The sequence below is a fragment of the Callorhinus ursinus genome, unplaced genomic scaffold (genome assembly GCF_003265705.2).
Source record: "Callorhinus ursinus isolate GAN/ISIS: 27379988/994484 unplaced genomic scaffold, GSC_fseal_2.0 scaffold82, whole genome shotgun sequence".
Taxonomy (NCBI): domain Eukaryota; kingdom Metazoa; phylum Chordata; class Mammalia; order Carnivora; family Otariidae; genus Callorhinus; species Callorhinus ursinus.
The window spans coordinates 2,921,909-2,948,810 of NW_027397144.1; the positions used below are offsets into that span (position 1 = coordinate 2,921,909).

At 57.5% G+C, this 26,902-nt stretch overlaps 2 protein-coding genes across 10 annotated transcripts; one reads left to right on the forward strand and one right to left on the reverse strand.

Moving 5' to 3' along the window:
• The first annotated feature begins 54 nt into the window (after positions 1 to 54).
• CC2D1A (coiled-coil and C2 domain containing 1A) lies at positions 55 to 16,201 on the forward strand. Of its 6 annotated transcripts, XM_073887704.1 has the most exons (30): positions 55 to 364; positions 1,970 to 2,105; positions 3,681 to 3,796; positions 3,891 to 3,956; positions 4,229 to 4,363; positions 4,462 to 4,696; positions 8,007 to 8,131; positions 8,464 to 8,536; positions 8,684 to 8,755; positions 8,864 to 8,994; positions 9,086 to 9,158; positions 9,824 to 9,957; positions 10,307 to 10,421; positions 10,503 to 10,675; positions 11,394 to 11,516; positions 11,603 to 11,661; positions 11,753 to 11,869; positions 13,116 to 13,189; positions 13,264 to 13,322; positions 13,438 to 13,489; positions 13,614 to 13,713; positions 13,795 to 13,885; positions 14,185 to 14,322; positions 14,419 to 14,483; positions 15,060 to 15,123; positions 15,219 to 15,345; positions 15,423 to 15,499; positions 15,587 to 15,634; positions 15,712 to 15,742; positions 15,781 to 16,201. In XM_073887704.1, exons 1-29 carry the CDS (start codon positions 305 to 307, stop codon positions 15,730 to 15,732), a joined length of 2,859 nt encoding a protein of 952 aa, XP_073743805.1. In that variant the 5' UTR covers positions 55 to 304; the 3' UTR covers positions 15,733 to 15,742; positions 15,781 to 16,201. The 6 variants fall into 6 exon arrangements, with proteins under 6 accessions (XP_073743805.1, XP_025719022.1, XP_025719024.1 ...); XM_025863237.2 differs by having other exon boundaries at positions 15,712 to 16,201; XM_025863239.2 differs by having other exon boundaries at positions 14,422 to 14,483; positions 15,712 to 16,201.
• A 429-nt stretch (positions 16,202 to 16,630) lies between these two features.
• On the reverse strand, positions 16,631 to 21,709 carry PODNL1 (podocan like 1). Of its 4 annotated transcripts, XM_025863241.1 has the most exons (11): positions 21,557 to 21,709; positions 21,219 to 21,443; positions 20,556 to 20,649; positions 20,190 to 20,254; positions 19,955 to 20,064; positions 19,493 to 19,649; positions 19,117 to 19,232; positions 18,545 to 18,655; positions 17,998 to 18,400; positions 17,244 to 17,392; positions 16,631 to 17,089 (listed from the first exon to the last, which is right to left on the reverse strand). In XM_025863241.1, the coding sequence occupies exons 1-11, from the start codon at positions 21,557 to 21,559 to the stop codon at positions 16,939 to 16,941; spliced, it is 1,584 nt and encodes a 527-aa protein (XP_025719026.1). In that variant the 5' UTR covers positions 21,560 to 21,709; the 3' UTR covers positions 16,631 to 16,938. The 4 variants fall into 4 exon arrangements, 3 of the variants coding, with proteins under 3 accessions (XP_025719026.1, XP_025719025.1, XP_025719028.1); XM_025863240.1 differs by having other exon boundaries at positions 17,998 to 18,655; XR_003206195.2 differs by lacking the exon at positions 16,631 to 17,089 and adding an exon at positions 17,611 to 17,764 and having other exon boundaries at positions 17,306 to 17,392; positions 17,998 to 18,655.
• Positions 21,710 to 26,902: the final 5,193 nt, after the last annotated feature.

Here is a 26,902-nt window from a genome sequence, read left to right on the forward strand (position 1 = left end):
GCCCGCGGCCCCGCCCACCGCCCCGCAGTACGCACGCGTGCCCGCGTATTGCCTGCCGGGAGTTGTAGTTTCAGTGCGGCGGGCCCAGCAAGTCCAGTGGCTGCGCTCCGGTGCCGCGGCGCCCCGGGGCCGAGGCGGAAGTGAGGCGGCCACCCCGGGGCTCGAGGGCGCGGGGTCAGCGGTCGCGGGGCACCAGCGAGGGGCACGGGGCTCAGGAAGTGCGCGTGCGCGGCGATAGGCCCCGGGGGAGGAGGCAGGCAAGGCCAGGCGAGGTGGCCAGTGGCCCGGGCGTCCAGCCTGAAAGATGCACAAGAGGAAGGGACCCCCGGGACCCCCAGGCCGAGGTGCCGCCGCCGCCCGCCAGGTGAGTCTGTACCCCACGGCCTTGCCTAGGGAACCCTACTCACCCCTATCACAGGTTCAGGGGAGGTCCCCACCCCCCAGGGGAACCCGATCACCACCCCCAGGTGAGTCCCGGTCCCCGCCCTCCAGATGAGGTTCTGCTCCCAAAGTGCGGCCTGCTGGCCCCTGCTCCCCAGCTCCTCAGCTCTTGGCGCCCCGCCCTGGGCTCAGGGCCACCTGTTGCCGCAGCCTCACCAGTTTGGGAGGGGAAGGCCTCGAACCTGGGCTAAGGATAGTTACTGCACTCCTGGCCTGAACGGGCACGGAACCTCGCGTCTGCCAGGCCAAGTCAGACTCTTTTTATCCCCACTGTACAGATGAGGACACTGAGGCCCAGAGAGGTGAAGACAGCTTCCCAAGGTCATAGGGATTAACGGCTTGGCCAGAGTGAAGTGCAAATCCAGAGCTGCTGCCATGAGCCCACGGGACTATGTCTGGACCTCCTTTCCTTCTCCATCTCCTCTGCCCCAGGCACCTGGAGAGTTGATTTTCTCAGTTATGATGGAAGAAGCCCGGGCCATAGCTTAGTGCCAGGGTATTAAGAGTCTGGCCAGCCTGGAGTTCCCTGCTGGTCTCTGCACGTTGGACACTCGGCTTCTCAGCTCTTACACCTCAGATTCCTCATCTGTAAAATGGAGGCCCTAACAGTTCTTATGTCACAGGACAGTTGTGAAAATTCATTGAGATAGTTTATGGAAAGTGCTAGAACATAGCCCTCAATAAGTGTAAGTCCGTTATTACTATTAAAAGGAGCCATACATAATTGCCCATTTTGACCCACAGAAAAGGCAATTTTGTATAGTTCAACATAATATTATCACATCATGATTGGTCATGAACTAGGAGGGGATAGGAAGACAGGTCTGTGGGCGCCTGGGTGGCTCAGTTGGTTAAGCAACTGCCTTCGGCTCAGGTCATGATCCTGGAGTCCCGGGGTCGAGTCCCGCATCAGGCTCCCTGCTCAGCGGGGAGTCTGCTTCTCCCTCTGACCTTCCCCTCTCTCATGCTCTCTCTCTCTCTCTCATTCTCTCTCTCAAATAAATAAATAAAATCTTAAAAAAAAGTTTTTAAAAAATAAAATAAATAAATAAATAAATAAATAAAAGGAAGACAGGTCTGTTACACAATGAAAACCCCGCTTTCGACTTCTGTGTTGTTTTCCGGGCTTCTTTTTGCTCTTGCAACCTTCCCGCCTGGCCCCCTCTGCTGAGTATGCTGGAAGGAAAAGCCCAGGTGTGCAGAGTGACTTTGCTTTGCACAGGGTGTAGGGCCGGCTTTTCCTACTGAACTTGGTCAGCAGCGCATCATGGGCGTGAGCTCAGAGCAGGGAGCAGGGTCTCTGCCTGCCCTTCCCCCCATGTTGATCTGTGCCAAAGGGCCTGGCCCATCTTGGGACACCTGTTGCATTCTGAGCCCGTTCCAGCCTCCTGGCACTCCCCAGGGAAAATGACTTTCCCCAGGAGGTCTGGATTTCCTTCCTCCTGAGTGAACTCTGGGTCCATCCTGGCTGCCTCTGGCCAGGTGGGGTGCATTCCGAGGTCTGACTGGACCCTTGCTCTTCCCTCAGCTGGGCCTGCTGGTTGACCTCTCCCCAGACGGCCTGATGATCCCTGAAGATGGAGTTAACGAAGAGGAACTGGAGGCCGAGTTCTTGGCCTTGGTTGGGGGCCAGCCCCAAGTCCTGGAGAAGCTCAAAGGCAAAGGTGAGACTCTCAACACACCCCTGAACATTTTCTGAGCTCCTGCTGTGGTCAGGGCTCAGCGCTGGACCCTGGGGAGAAGGAGGAGAGGAGACAGAGAAGGTCTTTGCCCTCCTGGAACCCACAGCCTGGGTAAGGGGTTAAGTGATCAACTCTGGACCCAGGGTGAGGGTTCGAATCCCAGCTCTGCCACTTACTGGCTGTGTGACTTGATGAGTCCCAGCGTTGCTGTGGCCTCAGTTTCCCCCTCTGTAAAATGGGAATAATGACTGCACTTAATCACAAGAGTTACTCTTCTAGTGTTCATAAAGCACTTCACACAGGGTCTAGCGTTTCCTCCAGCTTGCAGTCCCCGTGATGAGGGCTGGGATGAGGGAAACACAGAACGATGGGAGAGACCTGTGAGCTGGGGCCAGATGCCCGCAAGAGGCGCGCACAGTAAGGAGGGCCAGGTGAAGAGCTGGGAAGCACTTTTGGGAGAGTCCCCAGCACCTGCAAAAGCCCCCTATGGGAGGTGGCAGGAGGCAGCAACTCTGTAGTGGGCAGTGGGGCTGGAGCTCCGAGGGCAAACGGAACCTTTATACTTTTCCGCTGATTCAGTCAACCCTCGTTATTGATGAATTCCATATTTGTGAATTCCCCTACGGGCTAAACTTTATCTGTAACACCAAAATCAATACTCGGGGAGCTTTTGCAATTATTGGCAGGCATGCACAGAGTTGCTGGAAGTTGGAGTCGCTCTTGTCCCGGGGCATGCTGTAAACAAGTGTCCTTTCCACAGTCTGTGTAAGGCTGCATTTTTTCTCATTTTGGTGCTTTTTGTTGGTGACTTTACTCTTCAAAACGGCCCCCAAGTGTAGGGCTTAGTGCTGTCTCGTGTCTCTTAAGAGTAAGAAGCCTGTGATGCGTCTTATGGAGAAAAGACGTAACAGATGAGCTTCGTTCAGACATGAGTTACAGTGCTGCTGCTGGCCTTGAGTTCGGTGTTCACAAATCAACACTATGTATTTAAAAAGGTGTCATTAGATAGAAACACACATTAAGCAAGGTTGTGTATTGATTGGTTGACAAAAATGTTGTGCCCAGAGGCTCATGGGACCCGAACCTTGTATTTCCTCTAGGGGCCATGGTCCAGTGTTCCCTAAGCCAGCGTTTAAGGCAGTTTTATAGAACAGAACTAACACAGAGAATGAGGATAACTCCAATAACAAAATGCTGACCACATGCTGTTCTGGAGCTTCATTTATCTTTAGTTCCCACAACCCACCTGTGAGAGAGAAACTGTTGTCCTCGTCCGATAGATGGGAAGACTTGAGTCCCAGAGAGGGCAAGTGACTTGCCCAGGGCTCCAAAGTGAGAAAGCTGTGGAGCCAGGGCGCCAAGTCGGGCTTGAAAAGGGAGAGATGAGGCGGGCAAGATCTGCGGGGATCGGGATCATACCTGGTGGGCCCGAGGGCCATGGGGTGCCATGGACGGGCCGGGAGGGGGACATGCTGCCCTAGTCCTTGGGGTCATGGGATGGGAGGCTGGGGACTCTTGAAGGATCCCAGTCCAGCTGGCGCCTCTCCCTGTCGCCAGGCCCCCTGCCCATGGAGGCTATTGACAAGATGGCCAGCCTGTGCATGAGAGACCCGGATGAGGGTGAGGATGAGGGTACGGACGAGGAGGATGTGGAGGCTGATGATGACCTGCTGGTGAGCACCCGGGGCAAGGCAGGGGGCCTCCCGCGCTGTCATTGCACCATCCGGCGGGCCCTCATGCTCGGCCCCCGGCTGTGTGCCCCTGCAGGCAGAGCTAAACGAGGTCCTTGGGGAGGCGCAGAAGACTGTGGAGTCCCGCCCTCCTGTGGCTCAGGTATCGCCCAGCAACCTGCTCGCCATAGCCCAGAGTTGGAGGCCTTCCCTGGCCCCTCAGCCATGTTACCTTGGGCGGGTGACATGGCACCTCTGAGACCCAGTTCCCTGCACTGGGACGGGGATGATGATTTCTTCCTGGCCGGAGAGTGGGGTGGGGAGAGCTGGCCCAGGGGCAACATACCTGGTGTGTGGGAGGCACTTGACAAGGGAGCTCTTGGGGAGAACTCAGGTGGGGTCACCACCCAGACCATGCCCCGGCCCCTCCTGCAGCCGAAGGCCACAGCCCCCAGCCCAGGGGTGGAGGCCACCTTGCAGGAGAGGCTAGCCCTCTACCAGACAGCGATCGAAAGCGCTAGGCAAGCTGGAGATGGTGCCAAGATGCGGCGCTACGACCGGGGGCTTAAGGTGAGCGGGCAGGTGATGGGAGGGTGCTGGGACCCTACCACAGCCCACTGCACCTAGCTCCAGGCTCCTCTAAAACCCACTTTCACACTTCCTCTCAGACACTCGAAAACCTGCTGGCCTCCGTCCAGAAGGGTAACACCATCGATGAAGGGGACATCCCGCCACCTGTGGCAGTGGGGAAGGGCCCGGCAGCCACGCCCAGCCACTCTCCGGCACCTGCGCCGCCGGCCTCTGCAAACCAGCCAGTCCCAGAGCCCAGGGTCACGGTAGAGGGCCCTCCTTCCACGGCTCCAGCCACATCCATAGGCTTGGCTAAGCCCCAGCTTCCTCCAGGTAGGCCAAGGACAAGGCTGGGCTGACGTGGGATTTGCAGGGGTGGTATTCAGCAGTTGGCCATTTTATGGGGGTGCTGACTCATTCATTCATTAGCTATTCATTCATTCATTCATTGAGCTCAAGCAAACTGGGGGGAGGGGCAGAGGGAGAGAGAGAATCCTAACTCTGCACTGAGCACAGAGCCCAACGCAGGGCTCAATCCCACAGCCCGGAGATCGTGACCTGAGCTGAAATCAGGAACCGAACGCTTAACCAACTGAGCCATCCAGCCTCCCCTGTTGTTAGATATTCTTAACACCCCTCCTCTTCCTAGGTCGTCATGCCTCTGGAGTTCATGGATACCTTCTGTGTGTGTGTGTTGGTATGATATATATAACATAACGTTGGCCATTGTAACCATTTTTCAGTGTGCAGTTAATTGAGTGGTGTAACCACCACCCCTGTCTTTTTCCAAAGATTTTTTATTACCGCGAACAACAACTCTGTCCCCATGAAACACTAACTCCCCATTCTCCCTCTCCCCAGCCCCTGGCCCCCACCATCTGCTCTCTATGACTTTGCCTCTCCTAGATATTTCGTGTAAGGAGAACCACACGCTAGTTGTCTTTTTGGGTCCAGCTTCTCTCACTTAGTGTAATGTTGCAGCATGCATCAGAGTTCCGCTCCTTTTGGGGGCTACCGTTCTCATGCAGAGAGTTGTAAGTGGGTAATTTCCAAGCCCTCAGCTTGTCTGTCTTCGCTCCTAAAACTCACCTGCTGGAGGTTTTCCAACCTCCCAACAGGTTTTCCTTCTCGGGTGGCCCTCCTCCCACCATGGGAAAGGAGTGGCCCCCCCCCTTCTAGAATATCAACACAGGCTCTGCCCCAGAGGCAGACACTCCCCAAGCGAACCGGAGAGACACTTAGAACTGAGCTGGCCCAGTTGAGAAAGTAAACAGCAGGTCTAAATCTTTCCATAGCCAGATTGGTTCCTGAGCTGTTGTTTTGGCAAAGGTCAAGGAGGATTGTTGGAAATCACCACCTGAATTTCGCCACCGAAATCACCAAAACGTTTCTCACCATGGGGTTTTGGCACATAGGTTGGCAGGGGTTCAGGGGATCCCCCGACAGCGTGATGACAAGACTTTGCCTCTTGCCATCTGTTTGTTGGTGCGAAGCAGGTTTCTTTATGCTTTAAAAAAGGAAGACAGGGAAGTTGGGAAAGAATAAACCAGGAAACAGGAGATAATTGGTAGAGGGTGGACCCAGCCCCGACCATGTCAGGCAAGAGGTAACTTGCTCATAAAATTTTACTTTTTTTTTTTTTTAAAAGATTTTATTTATTTATTTGACAGAGACACAGTGAGAGAGGGAACACAAGCAGGGAGAGTGGGAGAGGGAGAAGCAGGCTCCCCGAGGAGCAGAGAACCCGATGCGGGGCTCGATCCCAGGACCCTGGGATCATGACCTGAGCCGAAGGCAGATGCTTAACGACTGAGCCACCCAGGCGCCCCAAAATTTTACTATTGGTATATAAAAATTCTTCATCCAGAAGCTTGATATATTTAGGCTTTGCTCAATCGCATGCTAATAATACCCATGATCCAAACTGGGAAAGCATTTTCTTAACTCAGAGACTTGCAATGATGGGACATAAAACCAGGCAAAAGACAAGGTGTTTAGCTTCAACCTACAGACAGCTTTTCAGGCAACTACACCTAAACTTAAAGCTGTAAGTACAGTTGTCAGTCTGAGAAAGTACAACGCATGTGGCTTTCCAGGCGTTTCTAGGATTTGTGGACCCTGGGTGGTGTATCTATTACCCTTTGTTTTTTATACCAAAAATTGCACGGATTGCTTTCAGTTTAGAGATACTTCCCCTGAAAATCTATTGAACTGTGTTATTTGATCCTGTAATGAACACACCGAAAAGAAGCTTAACTCTTTGTTTCTTCACTTTGCCAACGCACTGCAGGAATGGATTTTGGTTACAAGTGTACAATAGGGTGGTCAAGAGAAGACTTTCAAGCACCCACATTTACAGTTGACCCTTGAACAACGCAGCTTTGAACTGAGCGGGTCACTGTTTCTTTGATTAACACAGTACAACACTGTATTTCTCCTCCTTGTGGCTTTCCTACTATCATTTTCTTTAGCTTACTTTATTATAAGAACATGGTATATAATGCACATAACATACAAAATGTGTAGATCGACTGCCTTTATCATTGGTAATGCTTCCAGTCAATAGTAACCTATAATAGCGAAATTTCGGGGGAGTCAAAGTAGATTTTCAACTGTGTGGCAGGAGGGGCGTTGGTACCCTTAACCCCCACATTGTTCAAGGGTCAACTGAATGCCACTGAACTGTATACTTAGAAAGGGTTAAGATGGTGAATTTCAGGGGCATCTGGGTGGCTTAGTCTGTTAAGCATCTGCCTTCAGCTCAAGTCATGATCCCAGGGTCCTGGGATCGAGTCCCACATCTGGCTCTCTGCTCAGTGGGGAGGCTGCTTCTCCCTCTCCCAAATAAAATCTTAAAAAAGAAAAAGATGGTGAATTTCATGTGTATTTTGCCATAATTAAAAAAAATAAATAAATGAAGGGGCGCCTGGCCGGCTCAGTCCATAAAGCACAAAACTCGTGATCTCAGGGTCATGAGTTTAAGCCCCATGTTGAGGGTAGAGCTTACTTAAAAAAAAAAAAAAAAAAAAGTGAATATTGGTGAGTTTCAAATAACCATGGTAGTTAACGTACATTAGATTTTAAAAGAGTGATGTGATAGTTTTCTTTTGTGAATGTCAGTATTTGCAAGGCACTGGGAATGACAGCTGTGGCCACTTTTGAAACTTAAGACAAAAACTTTTGGATGCCAACTTAAAAATGCCTAAGGGTATGTAAGTTTTCCAAAATTCTCTTAGGGGCCAAACAGCAGTGGCTCCAGAGACCGCCAGGCCTGGGCTTGAGTGCCCACCACACCATCCTCAGGCTGTGACCTCGGGGCGGGGGGGGCAGCATCCCCTCTGAGCCTTGTTCTCACATCCGTAAGATGGACCTAAAGAACAGTCTTCATTGTGAGGGTTAAATAGAACTGGTTCAGGGGCGCCTGGGTGGCTCAGTCGGTTTAGCATCCAACTCTTGGTTTCAGCTCAGGTCATGATCTCAGGGTCATGAGATCAAGCCCCACATGGGGCTCCATGCTCAGCTCAGAGTCTGCTTGTCCCTCTCCCTCCCCCTCTGACCCTCTTTTCTCTCTCTTTCTCTCCAAAATAAATATATGAAATCTTAAAAAAAAAAAAAAAGGTTCATACACTGTTCCCCCTTCCAGGTCCCTGCAGCCCCGGCCCCCTGGCCCAGTTGCAGAGCCGCCAGCGTGAATATAAGTTGGCTGCCCTCCAAGCCAAGCAGCAGGGAGATACTGCCACTGCCACCAGACACTTCCGTGTGGCCAAGGTGCGTGCAGACGGGCGGACGGGGTCGGAGGGTGAAGACAGGATGCTTCTGGCTTTGCATGGTGGCCAAGAGCAAGAGCTCTGCAGTCACACAGGCCCACATTTAAATCCTGGCTCTCAGTCACTCCAGAGCTGTAGTTTGCTGTACCTCTTAAGCCCCAGTGTACCCTCTCTGTGAAATGGGCATAAATATTGGAAGGGGCTTAAAGCAAGATGGTGCAGAGGAATGGGTGGAGCTGGGGGTCCTCTGTCAAATGGTGGGGCACAGAGGCTCCCCACAGGGTCCTGGCCCCCAGCTGCAGCCTCCTCCCCTGATCTCCTTCTTTCCGTCAGAGCTTCGATGCCGTCTTGGAGGCCCTGAGCCGGGGGGAGCCTGTGGACCTGTCCCGCCTGCCACCTCCCCCTGGTGAGAACCCTACCCTGCTCACCCTTCAGGACTTGATGCTGCCACCCTCACTGGTCACCTAGGAACCCCCTCAGGCCACATGAGCCTGGGGTGGGGGAGGGGGTGCCCAAGCAAGCCCCTCATTGGACTGGACCTCTCTGCCCTCAGACCAGCTGCCTCCAGACCCACCGTCACCACCACTGCAGCCTCCAACTCCCACCACGGTGCCCTCCACGCCAGGTAGGCTCCTGGAACCATGTGTGACAGGCAGGCCAGGGCAAGACAGTCTCTCTCCTTCCCAAGACTCAACCCGGCCCCTCTGCCTCCCGCTGCCCCCATCTGCCCCAGAGGTTCCCCCACCTCCGCGGACTCTCCTGGAGGCACTGGAGCAGCGGATGGGGCGATACCACGTGGCTGCAGCCCAGGCCAAGAGCAAAGGGGACCAGCGGAAGGCTCGCATGCATGAGCGCATCGTCAAGGTGTGTGGGGGCCCGGTGGGCAGGTACTGGCCGTCTCCAGACGGCCCCTGGAGACCTGGCCCACATAGCCCTAATACTGTGTCCGCTGCAGCAATACCAAGATGCCATCCGAGCCCACAAGGCCGGCCGAGCAGTAGATGTGGCTGAACTGCCAGTGCCCCCAGGTAGGCACTGCCCCTCCCCCAGCCCTCTGGCCTCTGAGCATGGTACAGGCCCAGGGAGCTCTTTGCTACGCCTTCAGGATTTCTGCAAACTTGTTAGACGATTGGTAGCTTAAAGTTGAGTCACAGTAGGAGTGTTTACACCCTGGCAGTGGGCAGACACTAAAAATCAAGGGGGTTTATTGGGAGAACCTATTCATTAGCCCACCATCATCTGATCCCTCCATTTCTTCTTTGTTCAACTCACTCTCTCCTAGTCATCAGCTCTCAGTTTTACACATACCTGCTTAGCCTCCCCCCAATGGGTTGGGGGTCTCCTCTGGGTTCTCAGAGCTGCCTGTGTGTCCCCCATGAGAGCAGTTATCACTTAGCACCTTGGTCCCCTGGGAAGCCCCCCAGGCCTGTGACCACCTCTTGTGCCCAGTACCCCACCTCATCTAGTGCTAGCTTGTTGGAGTCTGGTCAAGGCCCAGGGTCCGGTGAGAGGCACCAAGAGGCAAGAGGGAGGTTGGAATGATCTGGTGTCTACACAGAAGCAGCAGGAGCTCCTTCCTGGATTCAAAGTATATCTAAAGCCCTGAGTCTCCTTAGGAGGGAGAGGAACCCACGTTCTCCACCATAATGGCATGGGTCTCTCCCTCCTGACTGGGTCCTGACCGGCCGCCCAGGCTTTCCCCCCATCCAGGGCCTGGAGGCCACTGAGCCCACCCCGCAGGGCCTGGCGGGGGTCCTGGAGACTGCCATGAAGCTGGCCAACCAGGATGAAGGCCCAGAGGATGAAGAGGATGAGGAACCTAAGAAGGTGTGAGGGGCTGGGGCCTTGGGGTGAGGCAGGGAGCGGCAGCAAAGCAAAATCCTGACATTGGGGAAGAACTGGCCTTATCCCCGCCCTGTCTCTTCCTGGCTGTGTGGCCACGGGCGGGTCATTTTGCTCTCTGATCCTGTCTCCTCATCTGTAAAGTAGACGTGGTGACAGTCTCTGTGTCCCAGGGCTGTTGCAAAGATTCAACGAGAGCGGGACCATAGGTTGCATTCAGTGCTGAGGAAGCGGAAACTAAGACAGTCCTTACTGTCAGCGTCAGGCCCTGACCTCTGGGGAGTGGAACCACTGCAGGCACTGGGAGAGCTCTGACTTCCTCTCCCTCCCTCAGCAGCCCGCCAGCCCTCCGGCCCCCGTGGCCCAGCCCAAGGCCCCACCCTCAAGGGCACCCCAGTCAGGCTCTGCCCCAGCAGCCAAAACAGCCCCCAGGGGCACATCCACCAGAGGTAGGTACGCCCTCCCCTCCCTGGCTGCCCATTGCCTGGCCATGGGCTGGGCAGCACCCATTGACACCCCGGTACCCACAGCCCAGCAGCAACTGGCCTTCCTGGAGGGCCGCAAGAAGCAGCTCCTGCAGGCCGCACTGCGAGCCAAGCAGAAGAATGACGTAGAGGGTGCCAAGATGCACCTGCGCCAGGCCAAGGGGCTGGAGCCCATGCTGGAGGCCTCACGCAATGGGCTGCCTGTGGACATCGCCAAGGTGAACTCTTTAGGCCTGCTGGACTTTCCCAGGCACCCACCCATGGGGCTCTGGCCACGTAGCCATGTGCCTGGGAGTATATTAGGGTTCAGGCGAAGCTGCTATAACAAATAGGTCCCCCTAAGACAGTGGCTGAAAGAAGACAGACATATTTCTTGCACGTAATGCTCAGGGCAGTCTGGGCTCTGAAAGACAAAGCCCGCTATGGCCCAGGTTCCTTCCATCTTGTTGCTCTGCCACACCCTAGGAGGTCATCTTTGTCCACAGGGTCAGAGTGGGTTGATGCCCTGTCGTCATTCTGTCTGTGGGAAGTGAGAGAGAAAGGGCAAGGCAAGCAGTTTCCTTTAAAGGAAGTGACACGGTGCGCCATCACTTCTGCTCACCTTCCACTGGCCCGAGCTGAATCACATGGCGTACCCAGCTGCAGGGGATGCTGGGACATGTAGTCTCTTGGCTGTGTGCCTAGCTAGAACTCCATTACTAGGGAAGAGAGGATAAGGATCACATTTGGGGGAAACAGTTAACAGAGGCTGCCACTTTGGGAAGGACCATCCGCTTTTCTCTTTGCACCACTTGTCACCTTGGAGAAGAAGAAAGACCAGGGCAGGGGCAAAACAGTGGTCCAGGAAGTCCTCTCCAGGGACGGTTGGCATTTCCGTGGGTGGGCCTGTTCGTTGCTGACCAGCAGTCCCCTCCCCATGATCCTTGTCTTCCTCAGGTGCCACCCGCCCCTGTCAACAAGGACGACTTCTCTCTGGTCCAGCGGCCCGGCCCAGGTCTGTCTCAGGAGTCTGCCCGGCGCTATGGCGAACTCACCAAGCTCATAAGGCAGCAGCACGAGGTGAGGCGGGCCCCCGGCCCGGCTCAGCGGGCCTCCCTCAGGGTCATGGCCCCCCAGCCCTCCCCTCACTGTCTCCTGCTCTTCAGATGTGCCTGAACCACTCTAACCAGTTCACCCACCTGGGCAACATTGCCGAAACCAGCAAGTGAGTGCCCCTGTCCCCACCTCTGCCAGACATTTGCACCCCCAGCCCACCCCTGGGACTAGGGACCTGAGCAGGGCTCTCTCGGTGGCAGGTTTGAGAAGCTGGCAGAGGACTGTAAGCGGAGCATGGAGATTCTGAAGCAGGCATTCGCCCGGGGTCTCCCCACGCCCACTGCCCGCTTTGAGCAGAGAACCTTCAGCGTCATCAAGTAAGGCCCTGTTGCCCCTTGGCCCAGGTGCCCCTTTGGAGAGGGGTTTGCACTCCCCAGAAACCAGCAGAAGACTTGCCTCTGGGGGAGAGTTTGGTTGGGTGGTGAAAGCACGGTATATGCAAGGGTCCTGAGGCAGCTGTGAGGTGCAAGTGAAGGATGGTGATGGGGTGTTGACAGTGACACATTGGGAACTGGGGAAGATCTAGTGAGTGCAGAGATGTGCCTTGTCCCGAGGCCTGGGCGAGCCCTCGGATGGTGGTTGTTGGTCCTGCTCCTGTCAAGCCTTCCCACAACCGGGAAAATTGGGGTCATTTTTCCCATTTATAGGTGAAGTTAGGTGCAACCACTGCAATAACCTAGGATAAGCCACACCCCTCACCCCAGCTCCCCACCACCTCGCCTCCATCCACTGTCCCCATTTTCTCACCTCCTGCCGCGCAGGCCTCTTTCTGGTCCCCAGATGGACCAACTGTGTTCCTACTTGGGGCCTTTGCACCGGCTGTTTCCTCTGCCTAGACCTGCTTCCCCAGGTCTCCATGTAGCAGCACCTTCCCAGCATCCAGAATCACCTGTGATGTCACCTCCCCCGAGAGGCCCTTCTTGACCACTCTGTCTACAGCAGCCTTTCCTGAGCACACTTCCACTCTCTCCCCTATTTTAATTCTCTGCAGGGTTGCTTTGTTTCTTTATTTATATATTCATTGGTCCTGTGTTCACTCAGCTAGCTTGGGCCCCGTGAGCCCAGGGATGGGGTCCGTCTCACTTACTTCCATATCCCCAGCAGCGAGGACACCGGCAGACACATAGTAGGGGCTCCAGAAATATTGCTAAATGAAGGGAAGGTCCCCTGGCAGCTAGGGCACTCACTGGCTGGTACAGGGTAGCTTAAGAAATGTCAGATGAAGCGAATAAAGAAGACCGCATAGCAGCTGGGGCACTGGATGATGAATATTAGGGACCCCCGAAATGTTAAATGAAGGAAAGCTCCCCCCGCCCTGAGGCCACCGGCTGGCACAGAGTGGGTCCCAAATAGATCTGTGCAGACTGAAGAAAGGTCTCAAAAATAAGCCATTGGCAGAACTGGACAAAGAACTCCTGGTCTGTCTGATTCTAAATCAGCCTAGGAGCTGATACACCCACAAAGGCCAGCAGGGGGTTTGTTCCCTGGCCCCGCGGAGGGAAGAGAAGGCCGGCAGGCGTTGGGGCTGATGTGCCTCTGTCTCCCCACCTGCCCTCCCCGAAGGATCTTCCCCGACCTCAGCAGCAACGAGATGCTCCTGTTCATCGTGAAGGGGATCAACTTGCCCACGCCCCCAGGTGAGGGGCGGCAGGCTGGCGGCAGGGCTGAGGGACTGCCCCTCTGCCCAGCTCTGACCCTTGTCTGCCCACAGGGCTGTCTCCCAGTGACCTGGATGTCTTTGTTCGGTTTGACTTCCCTTATCCCAATGTGGTATGTGGAGAGCCGAGGAGGGATGGGCTCAAGCCTCATCGGGCTGGGAATGGGTGGGCAGGGGGCCAGGGGAGGCCCCAGCCCCTAAGCTTCCCTGCCTCCTATTCGGTTGCAGGAAGAAGCTCAGAAAGACAAGACCAGTGTGATTAAGAACACAGCCTCCCCCGGTGAGCTGAGCGGAGGCTGAGCGGAGGCGGGAGGCACCCCAGCCCCATGCAGCGGGAACATGAGACCATAGCCCGACCCCTCCCTCTTTCCTCTCCACCCGCCCCGTCCTCATTCCCTGAGTAGAGTTCAAGGAGCAGTTCAAACTCTGCATCAATCGCAGCCACCGTGGCTTCCGAAGGGCCATCCAGACCAAAGGCATCAAATTTGAAGTGGTCCACAAGGGGTGAGCTGGGGGTGCTGGGTGCACTCTGGGGGAAGAGGGAGCTGTCCTGGGCCAACCATCGTGTCCCCTTCACACACGCAGGGGGCTGTTCAAGACTGACCGGGTGCTGGGCACAGCGCAGCTCAAGCTGGATGCCCTGGAGACAGCGTGCGAGGTCCGGGAGATCCTTGAGGTGAGATGTGGACATTTGTCCGAAGGCTCCAGTGTGGCTCTGTCACTTGTTAACATGACTCAAATGCTTCCTACAGGCCCTGGGCCTCGCAAGGGTCTCCTCTGCTGACCCAGACCCTCCCCCGGGGGAGGGGGGGGCGCGGGTGTCCCAGACCTTCCTACTACCCAGCCCTAAATATTCCCAGCACCCTGCTCCATTTTGACCAATTGGTATTTCAGCCATACCCAGGGGCTCATATTTTGGAAATCGCCCTGGTTCCCCCTGATCCCGACCCTGAGCCTCTCCTCGTTTCCACCCAGGTCCTGGATGGTCGCAGGCCCACGGGGGGGCGGCTGGAGGTGATGGTCCGAATTCGGGAGCCCCTGACGGCCCAGCAGCTGGAGACCACAACTGAGAGGTGGCTGGTCATCGACCCCGCGCCAGCAGCTGTGTCCACGGTGAGACTCTTGCCCATCAGCACCCCCAGGGAGGGAGACTTGGTTTGGGGGTTGAGGGGGAGGCGGGAATCACAGCACTGGTTCTGTCCACTGAAGCAGGTTGCTGGGCCCAAAGCGAAGGCCCCTCCCGTGCCTGCCCCTGCGAGGGAGCCAGGGAACAGGTAGGTGGCTGGGCCAAGCCATGCTGGAGAGAAGCCCCTTCTTCCTGTCCCAGCCCCTCCCAGACAATTTCCCATCAGGCACAAACTGTAGCAGGTCTCCCCCGTGCTCCAAAACGTGTCCTGCCTCCCCTTCTCCTGAAGCGTCCAGTTTAAACTCCTCAGCCTGATTTTTAAGATCTTTTGTGATATTATCAATATACGCAGTAGTCTTCTCTCTCTCCACTTCCTCCTGTTGGCTCATGGTTACCTACACCTAGTTTTTACTGGCCTCTGGGCTTTTCTGTGGTCTTGCCCTGAGCACCCCTACCCATTTGGCCCCCACTCTTCTGCCCAGCTCTGACTCCTTTGGCTCCCGACTTGGCTCTGGCCTCCCCTAGGAAGCCTTCCCTGACCTCCTGGCATTGCACTTGCCTGAGTGTACAGTCATCATCCCCACTAGGTTGCGGGCTCAGCAACAGCAGGGTGGGCCTGGCTTGTCTCCTCCCGTTCCCCAGTGCCCAGTGTGTCTGTCAAATTAACGGGGTCAGGGCCTGGCGGGGGGTCCTTGCTGCCCCTCACCCTTCTCCAACTCCGTAGATCAGCACGGCCCCTGCACAGCCTCAGCGTGCTGGCCTTCGATCAAGAGCGTCTGGAGCGGAAGGTGGGCGCCTGCTCTGGCGGGCTCGGTGGGGCAGGGTTGGGGGGTTCTGTAGGCCCCGGGCAGGGCCATCACAGTGCCCCGCTTGGCACCCCCAGATCCTGGCCCTCAGGCAGGCGCGGCGGCCAGTGCCCCCGGAAGTGGCCCAGCAGTACCAGGACATCATGCAGCGCAGCCAGTGGCAGAGGGCGCGGCTGGAGCAGGGGGGCCCGGGCCTCCGGAGGGGTAGGGTCTTGCGGAGGGGTGCGTGGGGGCGGGCGGGGCAGCCGTCCCCAACCTGACCCGGCCCCCCCCCCCATCAGAGTACGCGGCCCAGCTGGAGCGTCAGCTGCAGTTCTACACCGAGGCCGCCCGGCGCCTGGGCAATGATGGGAGCAGGGTGAGCCGGGCGAGGGCCGGGGGGCAGGGGCGCAGGGGGCGGGGGCCGGCGGTGACAGCATCCCACTGACCACCCCTTGGCCCCCAGGAGGCCGCAAAGGAGGCACTCTACAGGCGGAACCTGGTAGAGAGTGAGGTGAGTGGCCAGGGTATGGGGTTGGGGGGTGGCTATGGCCACGAGCACCCCCCTGACTCCTGTGGCCTCCCCCTCAGCTGCAGCGGCTCCGCAGGTGAGGGGCCAACCAGGCGGGTGGCCCCTGGAGAGTGGGGCGCAGGCCCAAGGCCACAGCTGAGGACCAGACAAGCAGACAATCAGCGGACAGTCAGCTCCAGATGGACACATTCCCCCACTGGGTCCCCCCAACCAGGCCACAGCCTCCCTGGCAGGGGACGTTGAGGGTAGTACCACCAGCCAGCTTGTGCCCCTTGCCCAGGCCTGGCTGGGTGGGCCCTGGACAGTCCTGTTTGCACAGCCTGGGGTGCCGGGCCCCTGGCCTGCCCCGGAGGTGGGGGGGGGGGGCAGCTAGGACCAAGCCCCGAGGGCCCCTGCGAGCACTTTACTTACTGTCCCTCCCCAGCCTTAACCCTGAATCCCACCCACACCCCAAAGAAGCCGCTGAGGTCGGCCAGAGTCCGGCTGGCTCCCCAGGGCTGACACAGGGAATAAACAGCCAGGGCCACGCCTGGCTCACTCTGTCCTGTCTTTGTGTCTTGCTCCCACCCTCTGTGACTAGCTGGGTCTCCCCCCACAGTCCCTCCGGGGATTGATGGAGAGGTGTCTGCAAGAGGGGCAGGCTGTGGGGGGGCTTGTGCCTCCGAAGGATGTGTCCGCTCTGCACATTTGCTGCAGGGGTATGTGGGAGGGTCCGTGGCCTGCTTCGGGGTGTCTGACACGCCCTGTGTTTCTGTAGCTGGTGGCCTTGGGCATATCTGGGTTTACACGCGTGGTCAGGCATTGCCTGGTGGTTCCTGGCGACCCACGAGTGTCTCGGGGCTTTGAGAGCCAGCCCTGCTGCTCACTGGCTATGGGACCAAGTTGCCTGACCCTCTTAGCCTCCCACAGCTTCACCTTCCTCAGCTGGTTGTGGGGATGGTGAGAGCACCTCCTGCAAGGTGAAGGGCAGCTGGTGGGTGGTGAGCACTTGAAAGGGTTAGGCTTTATTGTTGCTGTCCCCACCTGCGCGGGGAGTGGGGCGTGTGTCCGGCAGGGCTGGCGTTGTCTGTGTGCCTGGTGTGCGAGCTGCACGCTTCGGCCTCTCCCAGGTGCCCTGTGTGTGGAGACAGTGCCCTTGCCCCAGCCTCCTGGCCGACACAGGTCAGGCGGCCCAGCCCTCAAGGCCTGAGAGAGCCTGGTCAAGGCCACAGGTGTCCACTGTCTCCTCAGTCCATGGCCCAGTGGAGCCCCAGAGGTCTGGGCTGAGCTGCTGGGCCCCTCCGGGCTCAGGGCCCCCCCACCTGTGGCTGACGTGCAGCTCTGGGTGGCAGCCGGACCAGGACCTGCTCGGGGTTCCCCGCCGTATCCACCACACTCAGGTGCAGGAGGCCCAGGAAGGCTTCAGGCGCAATGCTGGTCATGTGAAGCCTGTTTGCCCTGGACCAAGAGGCGGGCATGAGAGTGGGTGCCAAGGGAGTGGGCCACAACCATGCTGACCCACCCAGGCCTGCTCGGGTTCCACCACAGCCCTCCAGGGGCACCCCCTGCCCCCCGCCCACCTGGACCCGCTCTACCCAGCCGCCCCGGGCACCTAAGGAAGAGGGCACGCAGGTGGGGTGTGCTGAGGAAGGCTTCGGAGCCCACGTGGCTGATGCGGTTGCCCTGCAGGTGCAATTCCTCCAGCGCCTCGGGCAGGTCAGGGGGCACGAAGGACAGCTCGTTGTGGCTGAGGTCCAGCACCTGGGCAGAAGGACAGACAGTGCCGTGGTGGCCCCAGGCCTTGAGCCATCCACTCAGCCAGGCCCTAACCTCTCTTCCGGGGCACGCCACACCCGGGCCTTCTGCCCCTCCCCCTGCCAGAGGTACAGAGTTCCCTCTGGGGCAGGCCGTGATCTAGGCGCTGGGATGCCAGACGGATGGATTCAGTCAGTTATTCACAGAGACGGTACTTCCCTCACCTCGTGCCCTCCCGATACTGTTTACTTCAGATCGTGGTCGACTGCTTTCTCCCTAACTAGCGTGTCTGTGCCGGGCCGGGAGCTGTGTCATTTTGTGCCCAGGGGCATCTGCAGTTCCTAGGACAGCGCCTGGCCCCCACAGATGCTCTAAGCTCTGTGGAATCCAGGGTGTTCAGAGGGAGCTAGAGGTGCCGTGTTTGCTGGGGGAGGTGGACGGGGCGGTTGCTGAGGACCAGGTGGCAGGGAATGCACAGTCAAAGGCCCGGAGGCTGTATCTGTCGTATCCACCCCCGGCCCATGGGCTGGGCTCTCTGTGGCATCTCAGGGCTTCGCGGGGTGCTGCTGAGGGACCGTGGGGACAGTGCGGCTAACCAGCCCGCCCCTGACCTGGAGGGCCTGTAGCTCGTGCCAGGTGCCAGGCCCGATGTCTCCAATCCGGAGCCGGTTGTGCGCCAGGCTGAGCTCCCGCAGCTGGTCCAGGCTGGCCAGCAGCTCAGGCTCGAGGGCCCGCAGCTGGTTGCGCTGTAGCCGCAGGGTGTGCAGGCTGCCGGGCAGGCCGCCGGGCACCCGGGTCAGCTGGTTGCCGGCCAGGTCAAGGCTGCGCAGGGCACGCAGCGGGCGGAAGGCCCGGTGGTGCACTCGGGCGCTGACCAGGCGGTTGTAGGCCAGGTTGAGCTCGGCCAGGCCCGGCATGCCGGCCAGGTCGCGGGCGCCCAGTGTGGTCACGTGGTTGTGCGGCAGCACCAGGGCCCGCAGGCGGCGGGGCAGCACCGGGGGCACGCGGTCCAGCCTGTTGCCGTAGAGGTGCAGCGTATGCAGGCCCCGCAGCGGCCGCAGCGCCCCAGCGGGCAGCCCCGTCGCTCCCAGCTGGTTGTGCTGCAGCAGCAGGTAGCGCAGGCCCCGGGCACCGCGCAGCCGGGCAGCCTCCACCCACCGGATGCGGTTGCGGCCCAGGTGCAGCACGGCCAGGGCGCGGGGCAGACCAGCGGGCACCGAGGCGAGCTGGTTGTGGGACAGGTCCAGGTACTCGAGGTGATGCAGCTTGCTGGCGGGAGAGAGGGCCGGCGTTGGGCTGCGTGCCTAGAGTGGGGGCCGGGGGAATCTTGGGGGCGGGGGCTGGGGAGTGGTCCTGAGGTGGAAGCTGGAGACCCTTGGGGGTTGGATGAGTTGAGAGATCTGGGCGGGAGGCACACTTGCTGAGGTCAGGGCAGCTTCCAGCCTGAGGGTTGGACATAGAGGTGCAGGACAGAGTTCTCGGTCCAAGATCGGCATGTGGCGGTGATGATGTTTGGATAATAAGACTGAGGCACAGAACAGCCGGGAGCAAGGATGGCTGCTAGGTGCTTGGCTGAGCCTGACGCGCAGCAGGTGCTTACCAAACGCGCCCTCGGTTTGGGAGTCATACACCAGAGGGGGATAGAGGGTTGGGGCGCCCAGGCTCTGAATCTTCAACCCCTCCTGCCAGCACAAAGCCGCACCCCTGTCCTACCCTGTCCCAGGCCCCACCTGAAGGTGGTGGCGTCCAGGCCGCTGTCTGTCAGCTGGTTGTGCTGGAGGTAGAGTTCACGGAGGTGGGTCTGGCGGCTCAGGGCTCCTCGGGGCACCTTGGAGATGAGGTTGTTCTGGGAAGGGAGGAGAGAATGAGAGCGGGGGTCAGGGAGAGAAGGCGGCGGGGAGCTATGGAAGGCTCTTGAGTAAGGGAGTGACAAGGAGCTCACTTGAGCAAGGCTGTTCAGAGAGCACCTGTGAATGGCCATCGGACAAAACTAAAAGATATTTCTGACTACCGCAATTGTGAGGAGGTGGAGGGCTCCCCCAGGGGAGAGGTGAGGCGCCCCTGAGGAGGCAGGAACGTGGGGGTGGCGAGGTGAGGGAGGGGCACCTGCAGGTGGAGCCGCTCCAGCGAGGGCGGCAGGCTGGGCGGCAAGTAGCTGAGCCGGTTGCTGGACAGGCTGAGGGTGGTCACAGCTTCAGAGCCATGGAAGGCGTCGGGGGGCAGGCCGGCGTTGCTCAGCTGGTTGTTGTGGAGGTACACGGACCTGAGGGGAGCCAGGCTCCGGCCACCAGCCCTCCCCTGGCCTTCCCACCGACCCCTATTCCTACCCTGCTCCCCAGAGCTGCCTTCGGTGTGCGCATGTGCATGTGTGTACCCACTCTCTCGGCCTCAGTGTGGAGTTCTCCAGACGGAGCATCCAGGGTGTCCTGCCTCAGACAGCCCCCAGGCTAGGGCTCCGCCCCCTCAGGCCCCAATGGGCAGGTTCATGAACCCCTCAGACTTCCAAGGGTAGGGGGTGACCCCAGGCACACCTGAGGTCTGAGAGGTCTGGGCTGGGCCAGGGGCTACCTGAGCGCCGGCTTCTCCCCAAAGGTAAGCGGGAAGATCTCTGTCACTTGGTTGGCAGCCAGGTCCACAACTCGGAGGGAGCGGGGCAGAAACTGGGGGGCCACCGAGAGCTGTGGGAGCACAGCGACGCTGGTCCTGGCGCCCTGCCCTGCAGCCCCCTGCTGTCCCCTCTGCGCTCTGCTGTGTGACCCCGGCCAGGCCAGGCCTCGGGGCCAGGGCAGGTGGGGATGCTCACCTTGTTGTGGGCCACATAAATGTGCTGCAGCTGTGTGAGGGACTCAAAGGCCTCATCAGGCAGCCCTGGGAGCGGGACAGGCAGTGAGGGGACCCCAGGCCTGGCTCAGATAGGGGCAACGAGGGAGCCGGTGCTCCCAGCTGCCCCAGGGCTCCTGTCTGGGGACTGGCAGAGGCCCCTCCAGGCACCCTCCCACACACCTCCCCACCCGTCCTCAAAAGCCACAGCCCCCATCATGCCCTGAGTTTCCATCCGGCTCAGCAAAGGGCAGTTCTGGGAACTACCGCAGAGCTACCCACAGACCCGGCAGGGGAGGGAAGGGGCCGCCTCCGGCCTCCCTCCTCCAGAGGTCCCCTCACCCCTCACCCTCGGAGGAGATGAGATTGTTGTGGAGGTTGAGGGTCCGCAGGCTGCTGAGGCGCGACAGCTCATTGTAGGGGAGCTCCTGGAGCTGGTTGTTCTGGGGGAGGGATTCACAGCCCTGAGCCCTCAACCAGTGGCCAGAGCCCCGATTCCCAGCTCCCTGTTGCCTTAATCAAGGGAAACTTGTCACCCCTCACCCCTACACTTGATCCCCAAAGCCCCATTACCCTGCATCTAAAACAACCCCGTAACCACAAACAGGCCTGTGACCACCAAGATGTTGACCCCCGGCACCCCGTCTGTTCCTATAATTGACCCCTGACACCCATTACCCTGACTCCAAGCAACCCCATAACCAAAAACACATTGACATCTGATACTCCATCACCCCCACAATTGACCCAAATGCTCCGTCACTCTGACCCCCAAAAACCCTGTAGCTGCCAAGACATTGACCTCTAACACCTCCAAACTCTCAGCCCTTCCTACTTCCAATACCTGTACCCCCACCTCCAATTGCCCCCAACGCACATACCCCAACACTCTCATCAAGGCCAGCTCCCACCACTGCCAAGTCCCACATGCCCAACACGGACCCCATACCCCACCAGCCTCAACCAGAGCGCTCTGCACGCTCCCCCTACCACGCCTGGCCCCGGGCCCCACCTGCAGGGAGAGGTGCTGAGCTGCCCTGGTGATGTTGTCTGGGAACACCTGCAGGTCCAGGCCGTTGCAGTGCACCGTGTCTGCCCGGGGGCAGGAGCAGCGCGGGGGGCAGGTGTGGGGCGGGGGCCGCGAGCTCTCCCCCAGGTGGGGGAAGGCGGCGTCCTCCATGCTGGGCGTGGGTGGGGGGCTCGTCAGCAGCAGGAGCAGCAGTAGTAGGCTCAGCCGCTGGGAATAGAGGGACCGATGGGTCAGGGTGTCCCCAGGCCGGGCACCAGGTCACCATGGCGACAGGAGCATCCCCGCCGGCAGACTCCCCTCCCTCCCGACCCCCACCTTACCATAGCCAGCCCCAGCTCTGCCGTCTTGCCTGAAATGCCGACCAGGGCTCCCTAATGGAAACCAGGCAGTCACCTCCTGGAGCCTCTTCCGTGGCTGCCACCGCCCCCCATCTCTTGGCACAGGCCACCCTCCACCCGGCTTGTTCTCCCAGGGACTGGGTTGGGGGGAGTGGAGAACTAGCTGGCCCACCCCCGTCCCCGCCCTGGGGAGGGTGGGCGGGCTGCCGGATGGGTGGTGAGGACAGGCCAGCCCGTGCCCTCAGTCCCACCCCCACCAAGCACCCCAGCTCAGCTTGCGTAACCTCGGCCAGCCTGGGCCGGGCCACAGGAGCATGGAATGCTTGGGGGAAAGCTAAGATTCGCCCTGTCTGGTATTTGGGGCAACCACAGAAATAGGGGTGGGGGCAGAGGAGTGGAGGATGCTTCAGGCCAAGGAGGGTCCCCAAGGAACTGGGGCTGGGCAGCCAGGGGTCAGGGCAGGTCTGGGCTCAGCCCTGGGGGCGGGGAGGGGGGGTTTGGCTCTCAGCCAGCTCTGCCATTTGGGCCCCTCCCCCCCCACAGCAGCCGCCTGAAAGGAAATTACACGTATTGAGGCACCAGCCCGGTGGTTAAGGATATGCGCTCAGCGCCAGCCTGCCTGGGCCTGAACCTGGGCTCTGCCACCTCTCTGGGCCTTGGTCTCCCACTCTGCAAAGTTGGGGGGGATGGTTGTCTCATCTCTCAGGAGCCGTGTAAGGATCAAATGAGATAGTCCATATGAGGTGGGTGCGACAGTGCCCGGCACATTCCACGCCCTGTACCCCAGAGCAGCAGTGTGGGGAGAAGCCGACCTTTGCCCCAGATCCTATTTCCCAAGATGCGCCAGCTTGCCAGCAAGGTGTCTTCAGGCAGATTGTTTTCCTGCCCAAACCTCAGTTTTCCCACACATAAGACAGAGATGACAGAATACCCTTCTTCCTCGAAGGGCTCTCACAAGGCAAAGCCAGGTAGTGGACAGAAAGTTCTAAGCACCACATCTGCCCCTCACACATGCTCAGCTCGGGAGTGGCTGAGGCAATGGGCTGCATGAAGAGGGTGAAGGAGGTTGAAGGGGGGAGGCTTCCCAGAAGCAGAGCTTGAGACAAGGGTTGAGTGCATTTGTCTTAGAGAAAGAAGCTGTAGGGGAGCAAGGAAATGACAGAGGGAAGGAAGGGAGCAGTCCACGATGAGTTATTGCTGGGATAATCAACTTGCCTGGAGCTCGCCAGTATTAGCACTCAAAATCCTGTGTCCCAGGAAACCCTTAGTCCTGGGCAAATTGGGGCAGTTTTTCACTCTTGTTATCAGGCAAGTTCCCGCCGGAGGCAGATGGGGCTCAGTCCTGCTGGGGAATGCTGGTAGATTGTGTAGGACACACGTCCTACCTGGGTGGGGGGTGGGGGGAGCTGGGATATTGATTCTCCAACTCCCTCCATCAGGCACTGGTTGAGGGCTGCCCCTGAAGGGTCTCAATTCACTGGCACTTTGGGGAGAACAGGCACCAGCCCTAAATAGATATAGGTGCCTGATGGTGAGGCCTGAGTGGGGCATGGTGGGCTCCAGACAGCACCTGTTATGGGAGGGTAGGGGGCAGTGAAGTACATCAGGGGAGTGGGAGGAAGGGCCCAAGATGTGGAAGAATGATGGAGAGAGAGGGTGTCTGTATTATTAATCCCTCTTCCACAAAGGGAGAAACTTGGAGGTGGTCATTTGCCCACATTTCCCAGGACTGTGTGGGCTTGTGACAAGAGACACTCAGGGTCCCTCAGGGCTAGGGTAGGAGCTAGGTCTTAGCTTCAGCCAGAAGAGAGCAACAGTCCCCATCCCAAGTTCTCTATGTGGGACCAGTGGCTGTTAGCTTGGACACTGGGTAGAAGCTCCTCCGTCTCGCTGGCAGAGTGATGGGACTAGCCCCACAGAGCTACTGAATTACTGCACTGATCCTAGCCCCAGTGAGAACCAAGCTGTTTCTGGTAGGCCTCTTTCAGTTGCAAAGAATGGAGAACCCAAACCAAACTAGCTAGTGCAAATGAGGGCGTTTATTGACTCATGAACAGAAATGTTCCATGGATGCATCTTTCAGGCATAGCTGGATTCTGGGGCTCAAATGACGTCCTCAGGACGGATTCCCTCTCTGTCTCTTGGCTCTACCAGCAGGCTTCTTTGTGTGGGGCCTGGATACTCCAGCAGCAACGTGTGCACATCCCCAGCCTCAAGCTTAAAAATCTCACTGGCCTAGCTTTGGTCACATGTCCATCTGGAACCAGTCCCTGTGGCCAGAGGATGGAATGTGCTGATTGGCTAAGAACCTAACCACTGCTCTTATAGATGAACCACTGGCCTTATCTCCCTGCAATAAATTCCCTTGTCTCTACCTTGCACTGCCCAGCCCAACCCAGCCCTGCCCTGCCCTGCCCTGCCCTGCCCTGCCTAGTCCAGCCTTCCCCTATCCAGCAAAGAGTTCTGCAGGGACTGCAGCGGAGGAGTATGGTCGGCCAACATAGAGCCTAGCATAATCACCGTTTATTTCACCTTCAGGAATGCACGTAGGATTGTGTCTGTATGTGTGGGAAGGTTTGCACAGGGAGCGAGTGTTGATGTCTCTTGGCTCTGACCTCAGAGTAAGGAGGACCATAGGGGTCATGGGAAGAAGGGAGAGTTGCAGTAACACTGGGCAGCTAGTGCAGCAGTCTGGTCTCATTTTGGTTGCTGGGGGGTACAGGGAGGAGGTGGGGTTGATGCGAAAGAGAGCAAGAGAATGATGGGAAATGTAGTCTCCCAATTAGAGAAGGGGAAAGGAAGGGCCTTAAATCAGTACCACTAATGATCCCAAGGTACACCTCCTCATCCTCTAATGGCATTCATCCTCAAGACACAGGCAAACTTCTCAATCAGCCTTCATCTGGCTAATTAGCCCTTCAGAATCTGAGCCAAATTCATAAAATCACTGATAATTATCTTAGGCATATGGCTGCCTAAGATAAGGAACCACATTTCCCAGCCTCCCTTGCAGCTAGGTACAGCCCTGTGACTGTGTAAGCAGACGTGGTATGCATATCTTTGAGGGAAAGGGAGTGCCTTTCTCCTCCCTGTTGTTGGAAGGTCGATGTGATGGCTGGGACTCCATCAGCCATCTTGGGCGATGACATTACCCTGAGAATAGTGGCCTTGAGGAGTGGAGCAACAAGATAGAAACAACCTGCATCTCACATCTGAAGGAAGGCCATCCCTGCAATGGCTAGGGTTTTGATCACCTCCTACCTACCCTGCTGGTGAAGGAGGGATCTCCTGCTCTAAATGATACAAGGTAGCCAAGCATATGACATCCAACCCTGTATGGAAAAAATCGGCCTTGGCTTATTAGTCATATATACTCACAGCCCAGAGGAGGGGAAGGACACTGCACGCCATGCAGGGCCGCATGGGGGTGTCGCACATGGGAGCAGAGTCAAGAAACAGGGTCCAAGCCGCTAGAATAGTCACCAAATTCACAATTAAAATTAGCATATTTATTTAAAATGTGGCCTGCAAAGTTTAGTAATGAAAATTGCTTATTCATAAAAGAATATGCTTAAATTAGTGTGACTCTTGTATATAATCACCAAGAAGCTGGGATATATTTTTTTTCATAAAGAAAAAAATTTAAAAAGCAGGAGCTGTGGCAGGCAGGCTTTGTAGTGACAAAAGGACGAGGTGACCTCTGGTTCCCATGGGAGGACGTGATTGGCATGTTTGGATAATTTCTCAGGCTGGCGGAGAGGTGAACCCATTAGGCTGAGGACCAGATGGGGTGCAGCTAGTCTGGCTGATAGAGGAGCTAGCTAGGCTGGAAGTCTCTCCCTCCGGGCGGGGGGCATATCTCACAAAAGCAGGGAAACTCTCATGGTTGGGCCCCTTTGGGGCCCTATGAGGCTCAAAGATTTTTTTTTTTAAGATTTTATTTATTTGAGAGGGAGAGAGAGAGAGAGAGAGAGCACGAGCAAGGGGTAGGGGAGAGGGAGAGGGAGAAGCAGGCTCCCCACGGGGCACCTGGGTGGCTCAGTCGTGAAACATCTGCCTTCAGCTCAGGTTATGATCCCAGGATCCTGGGATCGAGCCCCATATCTGGCTCCTTGCTCAGCAGGAAGCCTGCTTCTCCCTCTCCCACTCCCCCTGCTTGTGTTCCTGCTCTCGCTGTGTCTCTCTGTGTCAAATAAATAAAATCTTTAAAAAAAAAAAAAAAAAGCGGACTCCCCGCTGAGCGGGGAGACCATTGCGGGGCTCCATCCCAGGACCCTGAGATCATGACCCGAGCTGAAGGCAGACACTTAACCAACTGAGCCACCCAGGGGCCCAACAAAGATTTTTTTTTTAATTAATTTATTATTTGAGAGAGAGAGAGAGGCAGGGGGAGAGGCATAGAAAGAGGGAGAGAGAGAATCTTAAGCTGACTCTGTGATGAGCATGGAGCCCAACACGGGGCTCAATCTCACTACCCCAAGATCACAATCTGAGCCAAAACCGAGGGACCCTTAACTGACTGTGCCACCCAGGTGCCCCAGATGTCTTTCTTGTGTAAGCCACCATTTCTATTTTTTTCTCCTTTGAAAAAACAACATACTCTAATCCTAACAACTATAGAGGCTATCCACAGAGTGAGAGCTGAAGCCACAGCATGGATGGCATTAGCCAAGAAGAAAGTATAAAATGAGAAGGGAGACCAAGGGAAACTGTTGAGGAAGGCTTATGCCTGAGGGGTGGGCAGAAAAGAGCCTGCAGTAGTCATGGAGAAACAGGGTCAGAAAGAGAGGAGGAATCTGAAAGTATCTGGTAGAACTGAAAATGTGCCTGCCATGTGCTTGCGATGGTTAATCGTATAGGTCAAGTGCAAGGTTATATTATAAAATGATATTGGGCCATGGGGTGCTCAGATTAAACATGATTTCGGCGTGCATCTGTGAGGGTGTTTCCAGAAGAGATTAGCATTTGAATCAGCGAACTCTCTAACGTGGTAGATAGCCCTCCCCAGTGTGGAAGGGCATCATTCAATCCACGGAGAGCCTGAATAGATCAAAAAGCAGAAAAGCTGTGGCCGGGGCTCCAGGGAACGAGTGCACCCGGCTCCAGGGGCTCCAAACAGAGCAGGTTCAGCCACTTGCCTCTGACAAAATCCAAAAGCAGGGAAAGGAAATTTATTTCAGTGAGGCCAACACCAGGAAAGACAGCGGACTAGTGTCTCAAAGACGGTCTCCCAAGTGCAGAAAATACTTCCAGGTTTATAGAAGGAAAATGTGGGGCAAAGCTGGGTGGGTACGTGCAGGTGCGCAGTGAAGGTCAAATCGATCATTG